The sequence below is a fragment of the Mercurialis annua genome, linkage group LG6 (genome assembly GCF_937616625.2).
Source record: "Mercurialis annua linkage group LG6, ddMerAnnu1.2, whole genome shotgun sequence".
NCBI classification, from domain to species: Eukaryota; Viridiplantae; Streptophyta; class Magnoliopsida; order Malpighiales; family Euphorbiaceae; genus Mercurialis; species Mercurialis annua.
This window is the reverse complement of record NC_065575.1, coordinates 32,510,510-32,533,826: the sequence shown is the minus strand read 5'-3', so window position 1 is coordinate 32,533,826 and position 23,317 is coordinate 32,510,510. Positions and strand designations below refer to the sequence as shown.

The window sequence follows — 23,317 nt, the reverse complement described above, 5'->3', positions numbered from 1 at the left end:
TGGCACAATGGAGATGACTTGTCCGATCCGACTTCTAATACCTGCAGACATCAGAGTGAGGGGTCAATATTTGGGAAAAATACTGAGTGAGTTTGCAAGTTACTCATGGTATTATCAAAATATAGCATTGCATGCTTAATACGTATATAAATTAATAACATAAGTGAATAACAAACATTTTTTAATTTCAATGTGTGAGTCCAACTCACTAGATACGGGGAATCCAGACTACACCATAGCCGAGTGCTCTCTCGTATCGAATCTTAAAGTGTGAGTCCAACTCACTGGTGGGTCCAACCCACTAGACACGGGGCTCAGGTTACACCGTAACCGAGTTCACTCTCGTATCACATTCGTATCATATCACGCATAAATATAATAAATCTTAATCACAAAGTCAGACACTTTAGACTGACTCAATACTAGTGATTACACAGTCTATTGACACCCAATAGGTAGTTGGTCTCTTCGGATTGCACATTCGATACTCATCTTCAAAACAACGAATACACCAGCATTCATATAATCAAATCTATCAAACATAATATCTTATACGAGCAAATCATATAAATGCGATGTATTGATAATAATATTCATGATATATGAAAATAACTTTTATATTAATAATACGCGAAAGTAAATTGCCACTCACAGTGACCGCTTTCCGAATAATAATATTATAAAGATCCCATGAACACGAGCTCCATGCGTCGTTTGATCCTTTAGCTATTCCAGTTCGTCGGTCCAGTAGCTCGTCGATACGTCAGCTACTTAGTCGAGTTACCTATACGTTTAATCCATAAACGTATGCTTAATATCAAAACCCTAAGTTATAAACTTAGGTTAACACGATCTTATTCCAAATATAACTCTTAACTTTAATGATCTCTTAATCACATTTTATTTTTATCGATATCTAACTATAAGCTCCTTATATATTAAAACCTTAATCGAACGCATTACGTTCCATATCCAAATTTTTTGTGTTTTCGAAGTCCATAATACATTTTCAATGTCCGACATACTTGAAGTCGGGAGACTAGGTCAAAATGGGATGAAATTATCCAATTGCTCCTTTAGGCCCATAATGTGGGCGAGCCGCCGGCTTGTGCGGGCTACGGACGCACGCCCCGACGTGCGGGCTGCAGGCGCATTGCCCCGCATATGCGGGCGCATCGCCCGCGTGGTATGCGGGCGCATCGCCCGCGTGGTATGCGGGCGCATCGCCCGCGTGGTATGCGGGCGCATCGCCCGCGTAGTATGCGGCCTGCCTATGCGGGCGTTTTTCGGGCGTGCCGCGCACACTGTCCCGGGAAAATCAATTCCCGGGCCATTCCGACGTGCTTCTAACGCGATCCAAACATTATATCTCACTTAAATCACTAAAAAATCGATTCTAAATCGTTAAAACGATAAAACCGTTCCGTGGCCTCAAACTTTAACTTGATATATAATCCAATTCATCCATTAAAAAGGCGAAACGTCAAGCTTACCGTGATTCGCCACTGAAATACGATCAATTCGAGCTATAAAACGTCGGAAACGGACGAGAAACGGAGATCGAGCGATGAATCGTAATTGATCGTCGATGGAATGAAGGAGATGATGGTATCAGTTTCTGGATCCTTCATTCATCTTATATCATATATATATATATATATATATATATATATATATATATATATAATGGCTTAGTAGCCCTTTCAATCCTTCAATTCTTTAACTTAAACCATTTCTCCTTTAAACTTTCTATTTTAACTTAACGATTAATTTATCCTTTTAACTCGACTACTTACGTATTATTTATATCCATATAAATAATACTATCTCAAAATTATTATTTTCCGTCAATACTCTTATAATTACTATTCTCGAGATTTAATTGGCTAATTTACACTCTGATCCTTAAACTTTTCAAAAGTTGCAATTTAGCCCAAAACGCATCCGCGTCCAAAGTTTAAAAGGTCTCCGATTGACCCGAAACTTTTACCACATATAATCTAAAACATTTCGCAGACCTTGGCGAAATAATTTTCCTTTTCGGGACTTAACTGGTTAAATTACCACTTTAGTCCCTGAACTCTAGTTTGAGACTTTTCTTGACATTTTTCCTTTTAATTTAAAATTCCAACTTTAGAATTGGAATATGATATTAAATTCCGCATAATTACTTTCCCAAGACCGACCTACTAAAGACTTATTTACTTTAATTTCATGAAAATTATTTCCGATATCGCCACCCTGGCGAACCAGAACTAGACACCTGATTCAATTAAATACTTAAATATTTTGGGGTATTACAACGACGGCGGAAGAGCAGCAGAGGTGGAGAGCTGTTTTTACCCAGATCACATGCAACTCTCCTTAAGAAAAAAAATCATCTCCTTTGATTTGTTGTTTCTGATTTCATGATCTTTCTTGTCTTGCTCAGATCACATGATAACCTTTTCTTTTATTTTTTTTCTTAAAACTCAAATGCAGTGAAGAATTACTATTGTTTGAGTTGGTCTCTATAAAACTCAAGTCGGGTTATATCCATAAGGCGAGGAGGCAATTGATAAAAGAGGATTTGATGACAGTTTGAAAAAGACACATGGCGGTTTATGTGGGTCAAATAGATGAGAATTTTCATAGAGCATGTGTTGGTCTTCTACTTTAAATTTTTTCCTGTTTTATGAGAGAGGAAGAGTGTGGTGGGCATTAGCTAATGGTAGATTATGAGATGATGAGGATGAATGATGGCTTAGAAAAAAATGTTTAATTTGCTAGGGATTTGAATGATTAGGTTGTGGCGGCAGCGGAAGTTGAGAAGAAGAAGAAGGTTGATTAGATTAATAGGGGTTATTAATTATATTAATTATTAATTAGAAGTAATTAAGGCAAAAAAATCCCTAACTTTTATTAATTAAAATTATTTATTTATTAAGATTAACTAGAGATAATTATAGTTAATTGGATATCCATTAGTTATTAAATGAAATAAATTAATTTTAATTTTTAAAAATATGTATGAGTTTTAGTAATTAATTAATTATTAATTTGGTTTGATTTAATTTAATTTAATTTAATTTAATTGGATTTGATTTTATTTGGTTTAATAATTGGTTTGGTTAAGTTGGGTTGGTGGTTCGGAATGTTGCCATGTCAGCTAATTTGCTGAGTTGGAAGTGACATGGATGACATAGGGGTAACAAATCCGGTTCGATTCAAAAAATGGTTGAAAAAGAAATAGAATATAACGAAATTGGCTAAATCTGGTGATTTTTAAAGGTTTGGTTATAACTGACATAAAACGTAAAGGTTTGGCATTTTTTGATGACTAAACCTTATTTTAAATCAATTTTATTGCTTTGTTTGTAAATCAATTCAAACTAAACCTATTTTTGTTTCAATTTAATATTAAAGATGATTTTGGTTTTTATTTCTCTTCTTTTCATTCATTTTTTTATTATAAATTTTGTTTTATGTTATTTTGACTTATGTGATTGGTTAACTAATGAATTTATCAGGCAAATCCATAAATATATAAAATAGAGTATCAACAGGTTTTATATTAGATAGATCTTCTATTCTTCCTCATGGGTTTGGTGTTTGGCTTATTAGTATAAAACCAGCTTATATGAGAATATGAACAAATCTTATATTATAATTGGTTGATTTTGAATTTGATATGCTAATGAAGTGTTTCAAAGATGTCCTTAAACTAAGGAGTAAACAGGTTTGTATAAAAATAATATTGAACAATCACCATATAATTTGGGCGTCTAAACTCCAAACCAATATTTTTTTATTCGACTCAAACCAAATTTTTTGGTTCGGTTCGGTTTTATTAAAAATAATTTTTGATTAATTCGGTTTTGGTCAAATGAAAACTGAACCGAACCAAACCAACCGATGCATATCCGTACCTACTAGGACAACCATCCAGAAAGTTTGATTTTCAAGTGTTTTACACCCCCTTACCCAGTACTCCCCTCGAGGAGATTGTGCCAATCGGGTGAGGTCTAGAGTTTGATGATATAGATCAGATAGTGGATGTCCCAAATGAGAAATAGGAAGACTAGAATGTGAAGGCTGTCAGGGCTATCAATGTATGTTACAACTCGGACATAGACGATACTGAGGAAGAAATCGTGTTCAAGAAAGGGTTGGAAACTAGTCCAGAATATGTAAACAAAGTCACTTCAAAGGAGAAACCAGATTTAGTTGAGAAATAACTAAAAACGGAGCATAATGCAAATAGGAAGTCCACTCAAGAAGACGGCCTGAAAGTGGACCAACCTAAGAAAGGAAGCACAAACAAGATCATTTAGAACTTACTAATACGTTCCAAAAATCCCCGAAATGCGATGGTGAAGGCGTTATCTGCAATGATTATTGAGCCAAATGTAACCCCTACGGTCATGGTTAGCTAGATGATAGAGAAGAAAGTTGATGCCATTGTCTTTACAGAAGATGATTTACCTATAGAAGGGAGGCAACACAACAAAGCGCTGATCATCACGGTCGAAATCCTAGGGAAGCATACCAACACTGTCATGATTGATGATGGGTCTTCCATCAATGTCTGCCCGTCGCTGATTCTGCCAAGACTCGTTCTAACTCCAACAACATTAAAGACGTCTGAGTTGATCATCAGAGCCTATGACGAGACAAAAAGAGGGCTGTAAGGAGCTTTTAATGCCCTAGTAAAAACCGGACCCATTGAGGCATGGGTGGAGTTTGTCTTGTTAGACATACAGTTTACCTTCTCACTACTACTGGGGAGGCCATGATTCCATGAGTTGGGAGGAGTGCCTTCTACAGTTCACCAGAAGATCAAATTTCCATACGAAGGTGGAATATCCAAGATCAAGGGCGAGTCAAGTAGGGCAATCAACATGATCAAATTTGCTGAAAATGAGCTCATTCCTATACCATGGTTCTGGATTTCAGCCATTTGTGTTGAAGAAAACACCTTCATGGATTCGAAGGAAGCCCTCATGATGAAGAATGTCAACTACCTACCATTAATGGGGATCGGGAAATCACTTCAAGCCTTGTCAAAGCTACCAGATTTTAAGGGTCAGACTACCAAAGCAGGCTTGGGTTTCGACGGAGAAGCGAAGCCAGAACGGTTTTCAGGGAATACTTTAGCTGAATATTTTGCGGCGGAAGAGGCCATTATAGACCAGTATTAGGGGTGGCTCTAGCCAGTCATGATCATGGACATTGAAGTCCTAGGGTTCAAAATATTTCAAGACATCATGGAAGAGGCATAACAGCCAGAGATTTCTGTCATTCAGGATATGTCTATCGACGACCTACTCTACTCAATGGATGTGAAAGAAACCCCAAAGGAGGGATTGATTGCGGACCCGATTTCCGATGCCAACCTCAACATCCATGATATCACCAATGAGACAGAAGTGCTGACCCCGTCCATGTTTGGGGCATTTGAAGACATGTTCTCCTAAATTATCCAGCTATGTAATAGTTTAGTTCTTTATTTCTATTTTGCATTCAGATATTTTTAAACAATTTGTTAATTCGATTTATTTAAGTTTTCAGAGTCGATGATGAACTCTAATTTGTTCATTTAAGCGATGTCTGGCCTAATGGGCATGTTATTTCCAATCGTCATACATGCTTATATGCTTGAATCGAACTACATAACTAGTTAATTTATAACCGGTACAAGGAAGCTAATCACTTTTAGAGATAATTCTATTTCAATAGGTTCTACCATTGAAATATGTGAGTAATCCAAACTGTCTCAAAGAGGACAACGATCCGCTAAGTGGGGTCCTCAAAACAACCTACTTTGTTTTGGCCACAAAAATATTTACAAAGAGTAAAGGCAAACATTAAAAACGGATCGTTCCACCCAGATGGGAGTCAAAGAGAAAGAGCTTCCTACCAGCTGCATGAGTCCACCGCCTAACAAATACCTATCTTGGAGTGGGATGGTGTAATACCCCAAAATATTTTAAGATAATTAAGTCGTGCCACGTGTCGAGGTTTCCGATAAATTAAATTAAGAAGAATTTAATTTAATTATATCAGGAATTTTGAATAAATTTTAGGCTTATTCACCAAAAAATGCCAAACCTTTGCAGTTTGAGTCAATTTTAGCCAACCTTTAAAAACCACCATATTTAGTCAAACCTTATATGTTGTATTTCTTTTTTAGCCATTTTTAAATCGAACCGGATTTTATACCTACATGTCATCCATGTCACTGCCAACTCAGCAAAACTAGCTGATGTGGCAAATTCCAAATCATTAACCCAAACCTAACCAAAACAAAGATAAAATCAAATCCAACTAAATCAAATCAATTCAATTTAAAAAATATATATTTAATTAATATTAATTATCTCAACATTTTATTTTATTCCGATTAAAATTCACGCCGACTAATAAATTTTTTTAAATTTTTTTAAATTTAATTTTAATTAATTTCTATATAAATTTTACTTAGTTAAATAAAAAATATAAATTAAATCATCTAAAATTAATATAAAAAAAATTAATTATCCCTAACTTTCTCCCGAAACGACGATTTTCCGCCCGCAAAAAAAAATAAACCGATCGCGACCGCCAGAATTTTTTTCCGGCGGTCGTCTTCCTCAACCTGTTCTTCCATGAAAGAACAGACCCGATCTGTTCTTCCATGGCCCAAGGAAGAACAGATGCGGTCTGTTCTTCCCAAGGAAGAACAGATGCGGTCTCTTCTTCCCATGGAGGAACAGATCTCGTCTGTTCTTCCCATGGAGGAACAGATCTCGTCTGTTCTTCCCAAGGAAGGACAGACGCGGTCTGTTCTTCCCAAGGAAGGACAGACGCGGTCTGTTCTTCCCATGGAGGAACAGATCGAAGTCTGTTCTTCCCATGGAGGAACAGATCGAAGTCTGTTCTTCGATGGAAGAACAGGGCCTGTTCTTCCATGGAAGAACAGGTTGGTGAAGAGGACCGCCAGAAAAAATTTACGACAGTCGGTTTGAGTTGGCAGCGGTAATTTCCGGTGGTCGGTTTAAATTAAAATGAAATAAATTAATATTAATTTTTTAAAATATTTATAAGTTTTAAATAATTTTTTAATTGATTTGATTTATTAAATTTGTTTGTTTGATTTATTTTTTGGTTTGATTAGATTTGGGTTAGTGATTTGTAATGTGTCATGTCAGCAAGTTTTGCTGGGTTGGCAGTGACATGGATGACATGTAGGCACAAAATCCGGTTCGATTCAAAAATGGCTAAAAAAGAAACACAATATATAAGATTTGGCTAAATATGGTGGTTTTTAAAGATTTGGCTAAAATTGACCCAAGCCGCAAAGGTTTGGTATTTTTTGGTGAATAAACCTAAATTTTAATAAGTTAATTAGCGGGATTTGAGGATTTAACTTTGGAAATTAATATAAAATAAATTATAAATCCCGTGACGGATTTTATTTCGCCAAAGTCCGCGAAATAATTTATAGTATTTATGGTAAAAGTTTCCAGTCGATCGGAGACTGTTTAAAATTTGGACGTGAATAGGTTTTGGGCTAAATTGAAACTTTTCAAAAGTTTCAAGGACCAAAGCGTACTTTATCCAGAATAGATATAAGAATCCTTAAGGATGAAGGATTCAGAACCTTCATCAGTTTCTTTCATTCTCTCGCTTCGTTCTTTACGGTTCGTCGCGCGGTTTTCGTTTCTCGTCCGTTTCCGACGTTCTATAACTCCTAACAATCGTATTTCGACGGGTAATCACGGTAAGCTTGACGTTTTATCGTTTAAACGAATATATTTTGAGTTATATCGATTCAAAGTTTTAGGCCACGAAACGATTTTATCGTTTTATCGATTATAAGATTGATATATAGCGTTTTGAGCTTAGAATACGCGTTTTGGTTGAGTTTGGAGCGTTTTTACGCTAGTAGCAGGTCGGAAACCCCGGAAATCGATTCCGGGGGATCGTGCACGACAGTGCACGATCGTGCACGTATGGTGCACGAACGTGCACCTACACATGGTGCACGACCGTGCACCAAGGTGCACAAACGTGTACCATCAAGGTGCACGATCGTGCACCCCCTATGCACGAACGTGCACCCTCGACCCTCGCACCCCAATTTTTCAGTTGTTCAATGCCCGTTGTATACGCGTGTCGAGGTTGGAAATCGATTGATTTTAACAGTTAACCTAATGAGGTTAAACGGGAGTCGAATTAGAAAAGAAATACGATCCATAAATGAGTTAGATATCGTTTAACGGTATATGCGTGAGAAGCACGACGGTTAATGAAAGTATAAAGTATCGTGTCTCGAGTCTAGAGTCACTCTTAGAATAGGATTCTGATACAAGTCAAATGTTTTAAAATTTGTTTTAGATCCGGCGAGGCAAGAAGCAGCTGGACCAGTAGTTCGTGAAGCTTGACGTTACAAAGCCCCGACGTATTTTTGGATAAGCGTTTTCAGTGAGTTTATACGATTTGCTTTTAAAGTATTTATTTAAGCAATTATTTTATATTGCTTTATGTTTGAATTGCATGTTTATTATGCAAAAATTTATATGAATTGCGCATACGCTTGATTTGAAACCAGTATTGATCTGATGGAACGTGCTACCTATTGAGCGGCAATAGGACTGTGTGATCACCAGTTTTGATTTAATACAGCTATGAGCTGATTATGATCATGAAATGTGAGATTTGAGGTATAGCTCGATACGAGCGAGTACTCGGCTACGGTGTAGCCTAGAGTCCCCGTATCTAGTGGGTTGGACCCACCAGTGAGTTGGACTCACAATTTGATATTAATGATTGGGTTGCTTGATTGATAATTAGTATGTTTGAGGATTAAGGTTTCAATCGGATCTCGTACTTGGCTGCATACGATTGAATATCATTTTATGTTTTATTTGAATACTTATTAGTAAATGTATTAACTCACTCAGTATACCCCAATATACTGACCCCTCACAGATTTCCTTTCAGGATAAAAGACGCTTTGAAGCAACGGACTTCTATCCTACTTCTAGAAGTCTGTATTTTTGAAAGTATGTAAAGAAACAGTACTTTACTCTTAGAGCTGCACTAGATAAGTGTTTTGCATGTCAGTTTGTAATGTATAGTTTTCTGCAAATATAACTTTAATGTTTTAAAGTTTTAAATGTATTACGCTAGCTGCGTTTTGATATTTGAGACTGCCAGAGGATATGTATGCCTGGCATGTGTGCTTCTGCATAACACGTGTTTATGTATGTCATGCATGACGTTTATGTTTCGAGAAAAATTATTTACGTTTTTAGGCTTGCTACGGGTTTTGGAGCAACCACTCATATTCCTTAGCGCCGGTCTCGGCTCATAAGATTGGGTCGTGACAGATGGTGTAAGTAGTGAGAGGAGAAGTTCGCTAAAACCCTCCTTAGGATTATCGACTACGTCGTGTTAAGCACTCACAAAAAGAAATACATTATGAAAATCCAAAAAGACTAATTGATGGCAGGGGTATGATTAGGGGTGTCAAAATGGGTTGGCGGACAGTGTTCGTGTCGTGTCGACCCACTCTGTTGACACGATTAGGGTCAACACGAACACGACCCATTTAACTAATCGTGTCAAAATTCCCAACCCTAACACGACACGAATTTTAAACGAGTGACACGACACGACATGATTAACACGTTAAGATAAATGGGTAGCACGATTAACACAATTACACGGCTAACACGACACGACTAACACGATCCACTTAACATTTAAGAATTTTTTTAATCATATAAATATAATTTTAACCTCAACTATATCAATTAATTTTCAAATTGTAAAATTTTAATATAATTAATTTATTTTTATATTAATATAATTAATTTAGTAATTTTATTATATATCTTTTATAATTATAACTATTTTACTTTTATATTATTACAAATAATAGAATTTATAAATGGGTTAGGTGGGTTAGATGGGTTCGCGAGTCAACCCGTGACACGACCCATTTATTTCGTGTCATAAACGGGTTGACACGTTTTCGACACGAACTTGCTAAGCCTCAATCCGGATTCGCCAAACTTACGGGTTAGACGAATCGTATTATCGTGTCATGACCCATTTTGACACCCCTAGGTATGGTCGCTTGAAACATAAAGTATCTCAATTGTACCAGTTATTAAATGAGCTAGTAATATAGCCTTTTGTCATGCATGCATGTTTCAATTATTGACGAGCACATGTACCTAGTAAGAAAGGGCAAATGACCATAAATTTAAAAATATAATCTTTGAGACAATGGAACCAAAATTTTATCAATAAGTCAAACTTTTCTAATGTCTTCTTATGCACTTTTCCTGTCGCGCTATGTACCCTTCTGGAAAATTATATTTCCAGTGAATTTTAAGGACTTGCTCATCCGAAAGGTAGATCCCCTAAGACTCATACAGTCAAAGGAAATTTCACGCTTCTCTTTTAAATTAGCCATCTTTATTGATTTTAAGGGAAGAAAAGGGATAAAACAATAAAAGTCTATAAATTCAAAAAGATAGCAAATCAAAAACGAAGGAATATGAAGAACATTAAAAACACAAACAAAAATAAAACAATTGATTAAAAGAAAAGCAGTAAACAAGATCACAATCAGCAAAGATAATATCTGAAAATAAAATATAGCACATCAAATAAGAGATAAAAAGTCAAATAAAGAATTTTAAAAGAAGAAAGAGAGAGCTCAAAGAAGTAATTTAGATAATTTGAAGAAGAAAGCTCGAAGAAGCAATTTTGATAATTTGAAGGAGAAGAAAATGAGGACGATGAAGAAAAACGCATACAAAAATTCCAATAAGTAAAAACCAAAGACAACCACGATGAACGACAAGTGGCAATCATAATGAGGTACACGTGTTGAAAAGACAAAATAAAAAGAGAACTTGAAAAGACTTGCCGAATAAAACTAAAAATTAAATAAGACATAAATATCAAAATATTAGCTTACTTGCGCCCGCCGAGACGGATCTCAGGACTCGCCAAAGAACAATGTCTAAAGACAAGCAAAACCTAGTCCCATAAGACTCGTTTAGATGAAGAAAAATCCATTAGGATACGCCTAAACGAGCAAAGGACTGAATCCTATAGGATTCGACAATCATATCTGAACACAGATATTTAAAGATAGAATCCAAATACAAATACAATATCTAATAAACAAGATTTTAGAAGATTGATTTTTTAGAAGAATAAAAAATATATTTCTATTAGGAATCATATTTCTAAAACAAAAAGTACAGTTCTATTTAAGAGATTCATTATTAAATAAGCTCATAAGCCAAATAGAAATGCTTTTTCTATTTGAATTCATATGCTAAGTAGAAATCCCTTTTTTTTATTACGAACTAGATTTTACAATTAATACTTTCTTAAACTCACTTCTGGAGAGCTAATCGGACAACTATCGTCAAATCAGCCATCTATTTTATTTTGTAGGTTAAAATCCCGTTCAAGACTACAGACTCCATCAATTTGCATATCAAGATTGAGAAGGATTTTCAATCCTATATTTTTTATTTGAACTTTTTTTTCAAACCTTTAGTAAATCCAAACAGAATGCCTTTTTATTATGTGATGAAAACTCAGTAAACAATTGTGTTTAATATCCACAAACAATCAAAGACAACTTCTTATGCTTTTTAGTAACTTTACCATTTTTAATACATCAGAAAATTCCAAATGAGATTACATACACTATATGATTGTTTTATGGAGTGTTCTACATTACAAGACAGACACTCAAATAACTATAACTTAAAGCTACTACGTAATCATTCTACATAAATTATATTACATATACATATTAAAAGATTTCAATTCCCTCATGTTACAGTTTTCTTGCTTAAGCTTAGCTCCACATCATGAAACGACTTATCGTCTATACTTATTAGACTCTTGTATTGATACCGGTTAGCAAAGAAGAGAAAATAGAATAAATTAAGGGTTCCCATTCCAGCTAAAAGGAAGTAAAAGTAATCCAATTTTCCAGCATTTATATCATTGGTTAACCAGTCAGGGCGATCTCGAGTTGCCGTAACTTTATGCACAACCGAAACCACAAGTGTGCTAAGATAGCTTGCACCAGCAAAGGAGCAAAAGAATAGCGAGTTGGCTATACTTCTCATATGGTTAGGAAACTCCTTGTTATAAAATTCTAGATGGCCAATGATATTGAATGCTTCACATAGACCCATGACTACAAGCTGAGGAACTAGCCACATGACCGACACGGGGGAACCAGGGTTCGATATGGCTGCAGCCCTTCTATGCCTTTCGACTACCCCGGCTACTAGCATGGTTAGAATGGAGAATACAATCCCGATTCCAATTCTCTGGAGAAGTGTGATTCCGCCTTCGCGTTTAGTGATTTTTCGGAGAGAAGGAACGAGGATCCTGTCGTAGAATGGAAGCCATATTCCTATTGTTATCATGGAAAAAACTGCCATTGATCCGGCCGGGATTTGAAACTTTGTGTGGCCGAAGATATGCCTGTCCATTTTGAGTGCTTGTGAGACTGTAAAAGTTCCTTGCTGCAACATGGAAGTGAAACTGACGATACCAGATGCCCATACTGCTCCAATTTTGAACAAACATTTCGCTTCTTCTATGTGCTGGATGCTACTTAACCTCCACTCATTTGCACAAGAACCATCTGAGTTTATGTCACCTTTTTCTATGATAGCGGCCTTGTTTAAGAACCTATAGTAAAAAAAACAACAGATATTGAAATCGCCAAAATTACCTAATTTCTTAATAAATTCGACCAGAGGCGGAATTAGAGTGGGATGAAGTGGGGCAGTCATCCCACCCCGATTCTAAAATATTAAAGATCAATGAGTACTGAATAATTATTTCAAAAGGAATCGAATAAGTATTTTGAAATATATATATACCAAACGTGTCTCATTTTGTCTGAGAATTAAGACTGAAAAAAGTCAAAACCTCTAATAAATACGTCGTTTAGGCTATTTTTTTTTTAAAAAAGTCATTCCGCCTAAAATATAACCGGAGGACATATTGTTTGATAAAAACATTCCACCACACCTAAATAAAATATATGGCAGTGCCACTGAATTGTGACTTATGAATTACCTGAACTGATTGGTAAGAGGAAGCTTTGACAATTCAGAAATCTTCACCGGCGGAGGATCATACAAAGTCCCGTCATGGTCACGAGGAAGCCGAAGCCTTCTCTTTTTATAAGCAGCAACAAAAACTTGCGCAAGCCCAGAAAAAATGCTACCTTCAGGCTTGACATGAACATAAATTTTGGTTCCAACGAAGAAGAGAATAATAGAACAAAGCATAAGCACAGTTGGGATTCCAAATCCAATGACCCAGCTCACAGAATCTTGAATATACACCACAACAGTTAAAGTGATCAAAATAACCACAGTAAACGAAGTGTAATACCAATTATAAAAGCTGCTAATTCCTTTTACGCCTTCTTCGGTCGTAGGGTCAAATTGATCGACACCAAACGGAATGCTGCATGGCCTGACCCCCCCTGTTCCTACAGATAATAGCCCTAATCCCATGCATAGAACCGCCAGTTGAAGTGTTGTGGGAGTCTTGCAATTATTAGCTGATAAGCTTTCTAGGTGGCATTTTGGAGGGTGAAGATTGGGTAACCATGCTGTTAAGGTCACAGTCACCATTCCCTGTAGTTTAATTATATATTATCAATATTAAATTTGATATATTGAATGTTATTAAATAATTAAATTGTAAAATGAAGCAAAAGATTTTGTCTAGTGATAGTTTATGATCATATAACTTGAACTAATTTAATCTTTTTATTTAATGATCAAGATAGAAAAGAAGCAAAAGCTATGATTTGAACAATATTTGTCACTTTAGAATTAGGAAAGTGATGGGTGCAAACTTTATTGTAAATTTAAATATTACGTATATAGCAAATGCAAGTCTAAAAAAGTAGTAATGAGATATTGATGTGCTATTTAATGCATGTCGAGTTGTATAATTTGGATAGAGATTCGACGTTGGACTTATTATAATAAGTCCAATTGTTAGCACTACAATTATATTAAAAAACATTATTGTAGTGAAAAACGAAATCTATATTATTATGTCAATAGTAACATGTAAGAATAGAAGAAAAAAAAAAATTATAAAAAAAAATAGAAGAACTAAAGAGTACACAAGTTATGAGCTAATATCATATTCTACGAATACATTCTTACTAGTTTGTTAAAAAAACAGAAAAAGGATCGAAACAATCTACTGATGTGTACGGTTTTAGGATGCGTGAAAACCAAATCAATCGATAAATTTTGTTCGATTCGGTTTATTATTATAATTTTTTTATTATTTTTTTTTTGGTAAATCACCAAAAAAGGAGCAATATATTGCTATAGGCCATAAAAAACCAGTTCAGCTACAGCTGACACAAATAAACTGGAAACAACACTTCCAGAAACAGCAGCACAACAAAAAACAGAATAAGGCCTAAACTAGAACTTTGCTTTGGCCATAAACAGGATGCTATTCACAATATCTTCAATTTGCTGCACTTTCTGATTGAAGATTAGGTCATTTCTGGCTCTCCAAATAAAGTACACAGCAGCTGCAAATAAAACCTTTCTGCACTTGGCCAATCCAGATCTCCCTGCAGCTCTTCTAATGAAGAAATCAACCTCTCTTCTCCAAGGAAGCACATTCCTCCTCACATCCATAAACTCCAGGACTCCTTTCCATATCTCAACCGTATAGATGCACTCAAAAAATAAATGCTGAACACTTTCACCATGAGCATTGCAGAAACAGCAAACATCAGAGTTAATGACTTTCCAAGACTTAAGCTTGTCTCTGGTCATCAGTCTGTTCTTCAAAGCTAGCCAAAGAATGAAGGCATGCCTAGGAGTATTACCAGGGAACCAAATAAGGTTATACCATCTAACTTTACTATGTGCAGGCCTCAGCTTGTTCCACAGACTATTAATAGTGAATTCACCACTATTGTTAGCTTTCCAACTAACCTTATCCTCAATACTAGGATTCAAACTGTAATTTTCTCTGATATAATTCCAGGCATTCAGGGTATGCTCATCAATGGGGTCAGGTAGCACCCAGTTTCTGTTTCTCCATAAACTGTAGACCTTAGCAGCTTTATGCACTTCAGTATCTTTAATCACAATGTTGGGGAACCTGTCTGCTATGGCAACCCATTAGGCCATGGATCATTCCAGAAGAAAAATCTTTTACCATTTCCCAATTTATACTCAAAATAAGGAGCAATTAGGTGTCTTACCTTGAGCATACTCCTCCAGCTCCAAGAACTGTCTAGTGGTTTTGAAATGCCCCAGAAACTAGACAGCTTTAATTTATTCTCAATAACCCAGGTAGCCCACAGGGAAGGCTTTAAGGACACTAGATTCCATATATGCTTTGAGACAGCTGCAACATTCCATAAGAAAATAGCCTTTATGCCCAAACCACCATCACACTTATTAAAACAGACTTCCTTCCAATTGACCAGACTCCCCTTTTTCTCAGTGTTACTCCCATGCCAAAGGAATTTTCTACAGGTATCCTCTACTCCTTTAATAACTGACTTTGGGAGCAGAAAAGTGGTACACCAGAAAACATGCATGCTTAGTAAAACAGACTTGATTAATTGCAGTCTACCCCCATAAGAAAGGCATTTTGCAGACCAAGAAGAGATTCTAGCAGTAATTTTGCTCACCAGGGCACTGCAATTATTTTTAGAAAGCTTAGTAGACACCAGGGGGAGCCCCAGGTATTTCACAGGTAAAACTCCCTTCTTGAACCCCAGACAATCCAGAATTTCATTCTTAATAACACCATCAGGGAAGTCAAAATAAACATCACTCTTCTCCAGGTTAGGCTTAAGACCAGAACATTGAGCAAATTCCTTCAAAGCACAATTCAAGAGTCTGACAGAGTTAATGTCTCCATTACTAAACAGGAATAAATCATCTGCAAAGGCAAGGTGACACAACCTAATCTTCCCACAACTCTTATGGTACTTAAAACCAGACCCCCTTCTAGTTTTGTGCACCAACATTCTAGATAAATAATCCATACAGAGCACAAACAGCAAAGGGGAAATGGGATCCCCTTGCCTTAACCCCCTGCCACCAGAAAAATACCCTACCAATTCCCCATTAATATTGATTGAGAACATAGCTGATTTAATACAAGACATAACCAGCATTATGAATTTTCAGGAAACCTCATACCAATCAAAACCTCCTCTATGAAATCCCAAGCAACTGAGTCATAAGCCTTTTGCAAATCCACTTTTAAAGCACAAGAACTACCTTTCTCTCTATGGTAATTCCTAACTAACTCATGAGCTAACAAGATATTATCTGCAATTCTTCTACCAGGAATGAAGGCAGACTGACTATTACTCACAATTTTACTCAATAAGCCACTCAATCTCTTAGATAAAACTTTGGAAATAGTTTTATAAATGACATTGCAGCAAGAAATGGGTCTGTAATCATTTATTGACATAGGGGAACTAGTTTTGGGGATTAAAGAAATAGCAGTTGCATTAGCTTGATTTAGCATAATACCTGTTCTGAAGAACTCCTTCACTGCTATAATAATATCTTTACCAATGATGCTCCAGCTCTTTTTAAAGAAAACACTGTTGTACCCATCAGGGCCAGGAGCTTTGTCTCCATTAATATCAAACATGGCAGACTTTATCTCATCATCAGTCACATCAGCAACTAGGTTTACATTGTCTTCCTCATTCAAAACATAGCCATAATCAAAGACTGAAGGACTAGTGTTAGTTCTATTTAAATCAACAGAACCAAAGAAATTCTTATAGTGCTTCAGAATTTCTTCTTTAATCAGATCACTATCCTCAATAGTCACCCCCTCTGCAGATTTAATAGCTAAAATTTTCTTTCTAGCTTCTCTCTGCTTAATGCATCTATGAAAGAACTTGGTGTTCTGGTCACCAAGGCTGATCCACTGCATTCTGGACTTCTGTCTAGCAACACTTTCTTCCCAGCTCATTAACTTTAAAAGATGCTTACTAACTGCTCTTTCTTCATCTTGCAGGTCTTTATTAAAAGGATCCTCTTGTAAGTCAGTTTGCAATCTGGATAACATCTCTCTAGTATTAATGACTCTAGAGTTTATCTCACTGAACTGATCTTTATTCAACTTTCTGAACTCTTTCCTGAGCATTTTAAGCTTTTGATAGATTTGGAACATAGGATAACCCCTAACTCTTTCCCTCCAAACATTCTCCACAATACTCAAAAACTGGTGGTGCTCACACCAAATATTAAAAAACTTAAAGCTCACTTTCCTGTTTACAATTCTGTTGCCAAAATTAACAAGAAGAGGACTATGATCAGAAATTATAGGAGACTTAGCTTCATAGAAAGACTCAGGCCACTCCACTAACCAGCTATTATTCACAAAACACCAATCAATTTTTCTCCAAATTCTATCATCACCTAGCTGGTTATTTGTCCAAGTAAAGTTATTCCCAATCTTTTTAAGCTCAAAGAGATTAGAGTAACTTACCCAGGATTTAAAATCATCAGCAGCCTGATCATCCACATCATTACCTCCCATTCTATCTGAATTGCTCATTACAGAGTTGAAATCACCACATACAATCCAACTTTCCTGCATATTCTTGCTGATCCCATACAAACACTTCCATAAATCTTTTCTATCTACTGCTACATAGGACCCATAGACTATAGTGCACCAAAACTTGACTCCCTTATCCACTATCTTGCAATGGATAAACTGATTATGCCTTGCATCCAGCACAACCTCAATCTCATTTTTATTATAAATGAGCCAAATTCTCCCCATGGAAGAACAATTATAATTCTCTAAAATTTCCCAGTCTGGAAGTCTATACTTAAGAGACTTCCAAATAGTATCAAACCTATTACTGTTAACTCTAGTTTCTGTTATACCCATCAACTTCAACTTATTCCTGCAAATTAGAGAAGCCATCTCTAATTGCTTATTTGGGGTGTTCAGCCCCCTAATATTCCAGGTGCCTATCATCTGTCAATATCCAGCATTCTGGAGCTAAGCCTTGCTTTGCTTCCTTTACCAGAAACTGTACTCCATCTGCTCTTTGTACCCCCCATTTTCTCATCCAACGAACCACTCTCATCTATAAGGCTATAAGAGTTTGTCAGATTAGGACTCATACCATCCTTCTGAACAACAATTCTCTTTCCAGCAGTTTTCTCCCCACTAGGAATATTTAGGACTCCTCTTGAAGTTTCTTCTACTCCTTCAGGATTCTTCTCACTTTCAGGAACCAATTCTTCCACATTTCCTTCTACATTTTCCCCAATATCAGCATTCTCCACCACTTTTTGAACTTCTTCAACTTTCTTAGGCTCAAGAGCTTTCCTGATATCCTGAGTTACTCTACAGGTATTTTTTGAGTGCCCCATTCTGCAGCATTTCTCACAGATAAGGGGTTTCCATTCATATACTATCTTCTGTCTAAACCCTATCCCATTCTCATCAAGCATTTCCACTAGATCAGGGAAGGGACCGGTAGCATCCATCTCTACTAAAATCCTAGCAAAACCTAGCTTGGTTTTACTTATAGTGCACTGATCACAGTATAATGGGGATCCACAAAAACTGCCAATCTTGCTTAAAATCTCTGGATTCCAGAATTCCCATGGGAGCCCTGGCAGTTGAATCCAAATAGGGACGGTTCTTAATTCATTTGGATCCATTGACATTCTCGGATGCCACTTCTTTAACAGCAATGGCTTCTGATCAAAAGTGTACGGGCCTGACCCTAGCACGTTACTGCACTCCTCCTCAGAATTAAACTCAAACAGAAACATTGAAGCATTAATACGAATGACATTCAATAGTCCTGATTTTGTCCATCTATTCCTCACAAAAGAATTAATTCTCTCATATTTGGGATACATACCATAAACGCAACCAACAATTGCGTTCTTCCATCTATTTTCACCATTAGAGACATCCTTAGTGTTGAAGCTAACAAAACGATTCCCATCTTTCACCGCCGGGGGAATAAATTTCAACTCACTAGACTCACATCTAGATCTGTTATCAAACAGAGAACTCCATTTCTTTGGTTGGAGCTTCTGATTTTCTTTAACTTCATCCAAGATCACCTCATTACTCTTCTCTATACCATCACACTTTGAGCTCAAAGCTTCATCAGCAATCACCACATTTTCTTCCTTACCCATCTCTGGAACTACAGCTTCCACAATCTCTGGATCTAAAGCTCTTTCACTCACAACCACTGGATCTGTAACTTTCTCACTCATCGTCTGGTCAGCAACCTCAACATTCTTCACCACCTCCACCGGCGTAGCAGACAGTTTCAAAGCCCTTTTCCTCGCCATAACGGCCACAGCGTACGTTAGCAAGAATGCTATCTGGCGCTGAGAGAAAAAAAGGAGGAGAGAGAAAACCCGTCCATTTTAATTGTTTTTTTGTTCCAATCATTTTAAACATAAAAAAGTTTCAATTAAATTTTAGTGCACAACAAATAAAAAATATGAGCATATAACTAACTAATTGATTAGAATTCAACATGTTAGTGATGGATTTTAGTGATAATTTTAAATCCGTTGCTAATTTATAAAATTTACACAGATTAAGAATGGCTTGTTGAGCAATGTGATAATTTTTAAACCTATTTTTTTTTATGTCGGTGAAGATATTTTTTTCCTAACACTTCAATACTTCACAAAATGAAACAATAATGTTATTAATCACAAAATTGAGCAATAATGGTAGTAATATGTACGTGCATTCCTTACATTTTTGACCTTCCAACTATCTTTCATAAATATATGGGTTGATGGTGCAATGAGAAATTAATTATTGAAGAGAAAGCTCAATTATTGTTTTGCGTTTAGTGTGTAAAACATTGTTGGTTCATTCATTGTACTTGATAGTCTTCAATAAGCAAACATTATCATATCGTATCTTTTTGAAAGAAATACAAATACACTTTCTGTTCTTTTTTAGATTTCACTTTTATCTATATAAATATTATAAAATAAAAACAAAAAAAAAGAAAAAAGTTTTATGGCAAGAATCAGAAGAATTGTGTTTAGCTGTACAATTTTATCCAATTTATCCTAAAACGCATGATTTTATTTCAATTTTGTCTAATTATATAATTTTGCTCATGTAGCGCCTACGTGGCACTGATGTGACATGACAAACATCAGCGCCACATAAGAAAAATTGTATAATTGGATAAAATTGAAACGAAATTATGCGTTTCAGGACAAATTGAACAAAATTGAAACGTTTGGAATTTTATGAAACTTCATGAAACATTTGACCTTTTTTAATTATTTGGCCTTGTTATTTTGGTGCTTAAATAATCTCTTTTTCTACCAAAAAGAAATTATTATAAAATATTTATCATAAATTTATTGTTCATATTTTATTCTTATCAATGACAATGGAGTTTTTAATACATTTTTTTAAGATATTTAGAAAATGATAAAATGGGAAAATTAATATAAAATTACTCTAAAAATAAAATAAAAATTTAAAACAAAACTTTTTTTTTGGTGACGAGGACTCACTCTACTGAGCCGAAACTCAATATCATTGTTAAACCCCGGGATGTGGACCGCCCGCAAGCCCACATACCTGGTAAATCCGGGCTATAAGCAATCCAGTCTAAACCACTTCATATTAAGAAAGGGCGTAGCCGGGATTCGAACCCACGACCTTTGGCGTTCAGATGGTCGAGACTTAGACCACTAGACTAAACCCGTGCGGGCAAAACAAAACTTCTAAAATAAAATAGAGAAAGTATATAATATGTGAGAAGGAAAAAGAGAGAATATAATAATACCAAGATGGCGGCACAAGAAGCAAAAGCTATCGTCCGAAACTTGCCAATATACGCATCAGAGATAAAAGCACCAATAAGAGGTGCAAAATTGGTAATACCAGACCATATGTTGATAAGGTTTACTGCAAAAACTTGTTCCATGTGAAATTCCGTTGTCAAATATACCATAAAGTTTGCTAACAATCCGAATGTAGCCAACCTTTCAAAAGTCTCATTTCCTGCACATTTTCCCTTCACTTATGTCACTATTAACTCCAAAAATTGAAAACTGTTATTAGCACTACGTCCTTTTCTTTTCTTTTCTAAAATACGGGCCAAAATCATTTAGTTTTGTCATGCATACAGTTGCTAAGTATTTTGATTCTAAAAATATTTCAACTATTAATTTGTTGTATTTTGGTGACTCGATTTTGATCCATTCATTTTAATCTAGGTTTTCCGTAAAAAAAAAAAAATAAGGTAGCCAGATTTTTTTCACATGGCATTTTTTTTTTGTCTGTATTGTTTTAAAAAGCTGTCATTTATACACAATTTTAATTCAGCAAAGAATTTATTTAGCCAAATTATATATATATATATATATATATATATATATTTTAGGTAAAATAAAAATAAAATCAAGCTGCAACATGTATTTCTTTAGCGGAAATCCGACCATAAAAAAAATATTAATAGCAAAATTAAAAAGAAATTAAAATATAACAATTAAATTGATATAAATCAAAATTTATCAATCAAAATGCAGAAAATACAATAATTTGTTTTCGATAATTCAAATAATAATTTTTCAAAATAATTGCCACATTTTTACTATCCAAGAACAACTGATCAATTTAAAAAACATGAGGCATTTTTTTTTAAAGCAGCTGGTGTTATTTCAGAATAAGTGGTCCATTTAAGAAACATGAGTAATTTTTTTTTTTTTTATGAATAAGAGATTTATTAAAAGCCATAAGAAGTGGCGTAAACATCGAAACTCAAGAGCGTACGCCACATAAAACTACGATTCCGAGAATAGAAGACAACAAGCTAAAAAAAAGATAATATCCGGATTTCTATACCCGAGTAAACATATTATCTTTTAAAAGGCTATTCGGGTTCGCACCCATTAAAGTCTACAATTCTAGTTCGAAAACGAACACGTCTATCTGAAAATTATTATTTTGAAAATGAATTAATTTATTTTATATATATAAATAAAGAAACGGAAAATAATCAAAGAAAAAAATGATTATATCTGTTATAATAAACAATGATTTTGTAGGAGTATATTATAAGTATATAATTTCAGAATTTTGTAACCTATTTTCATAAAAAAAAAAGGAGGGGATATTTTTTACGTACAACAAAGTGGTTAAATATTTTTATGATCACCGAACTATAATTTTTTACCAAAATGGTTACAGAATTAAACGAATTATAAAAAGTTAGAAAAATGGTTAACAACTATAATTTTTAAACAAAATGGTTATCAAATTATTAATTTTTATACAAAAAATATATTTGATTATACATTTTTTTTCTTATCCACATCACTAAGATGGTAGCCGTTTTGTAAAGCATAATAGTTCGGTAACCGTTTTGTAAAAAACCTATAATTTGATAACTATTTTATAATTTTTTATAGTTCGGCAACACCCGACGACATTAAGGGATGGATGTAGACCCGTCGAACGAAGTGAGAGGAGAGGACGGGAAGTAAACCGCTTTACAAAAACACTATAATTCTTCGAGGAACTCAAAAATATTTAAAGACAAAAGAAAAAGTAGACATAAAGAAGGAACCTAAGATGTAAGGCATGGCTCTCCATCCTCCAGGCTGCTTCTTCTTTTCTGCAGGTTCCATTTCTTGAGTCGACGGAGTCTGAAAGCATTTGGTGAAGCAGTATAGCTTATATGAACTTGTGCTCTTCTTTTTGTCTCCAATCTCCATGTTTCCTACAGTTTTTTTTCTTCTACAAACACTTAATTCCTTGCATATAACTCAAATAATTTTAATTAGTTTTTACTTCAGTAGCTTAGCTAGTACATGCATGAATACATAAGCTCAGAGCAGACCTATTTATACAAGAATTGTGATTGTAATTGTATGGCTGACGAAGGAGCGGTGGTGGCACAATCATATGTAATTTAGGCATTCACATTTATGAATGTGGGCTGTATTTGTTTTATCCTTTTGTGAAATTCTACCACATGCACAAACAAATCATTTGCCCAATTCTCTACTCAATTTGTTTACTTTTTTTTTTTTTATTAATTTCTTTTTCAAGAAAGGAAGACAGGCCTTTACTTAATAGTAGCAACTACGTTTTGAAGATATAATAAATAACTCCATCCTAAAATATCAAAATAAAAAACGCATGTACGATGAAAGAAAATATCATTTTGGTCTCCTCTTTTATAATTTGTTCGTAATATTTATCGCTTTTGATTATATCACATAAT

The 23,317-nt window shown here is 35.1% G+C and overlaps 1 protein-coding gene across 1 annotated transcript; it reads right to left on the bottom strand.

Moving 5' to 3' along the window:
* Positions 1-11,627: 11,627 nt before the first annotated feature.
* LOC126687235 (protein NRT1/ PTR FAMILY 2.13-like) lies at positions 11,628-23,070 on the bottom strand. Its single transcript, XM_050381713.2, has 4 exons — positions 22,658-23,070; positions 20,873-21,090; positions 13,102-13,670; positions 11,628-12,708 (listed from the first exon to the last, which is right to left on the bottom strand). Exons 1-4 carry the CDS (start codon positions 22,803-22,805, stop codon positions 11,832-11,834), a joined length of 1,812 nt encoding a protein of 603 aa, XP_050237670.1. The 5' UTR covers positions 22,806-23,070; the 3' UTR covers positions 11,628-11,831.
* Positions 23,071-23,317: the final 247 nt, after the last annotated feature.

What these genes read in the sequence shown, in the direction of transcription:
- LOC126687235 (XM_050381713.2), bottom strand. Translation starts at nt 22,805, where the DNA reads ATGGAGATTGGAGACAAAAAGAAGAGCACAAGTTCATATAAGCTATAC. An exon ending in AGCCATGCCTTACATCTTAG is followed by an intron (nt 21,091 to 22,657) that starts GTTCCTTCTTTA and finishes GAAAATGTGCAG; the next exon opens with GAAATGAGACTTTTGAAAGG. An exon ending in CCTCTTACCAATCAGTTCAG is followed by an intron (nt 12,709 to 13,101) that starts GTAATTCATAAG and finishes TTTTTACTATAG; the next exon opens with GTTCTTAAACAAGGCCGCTA.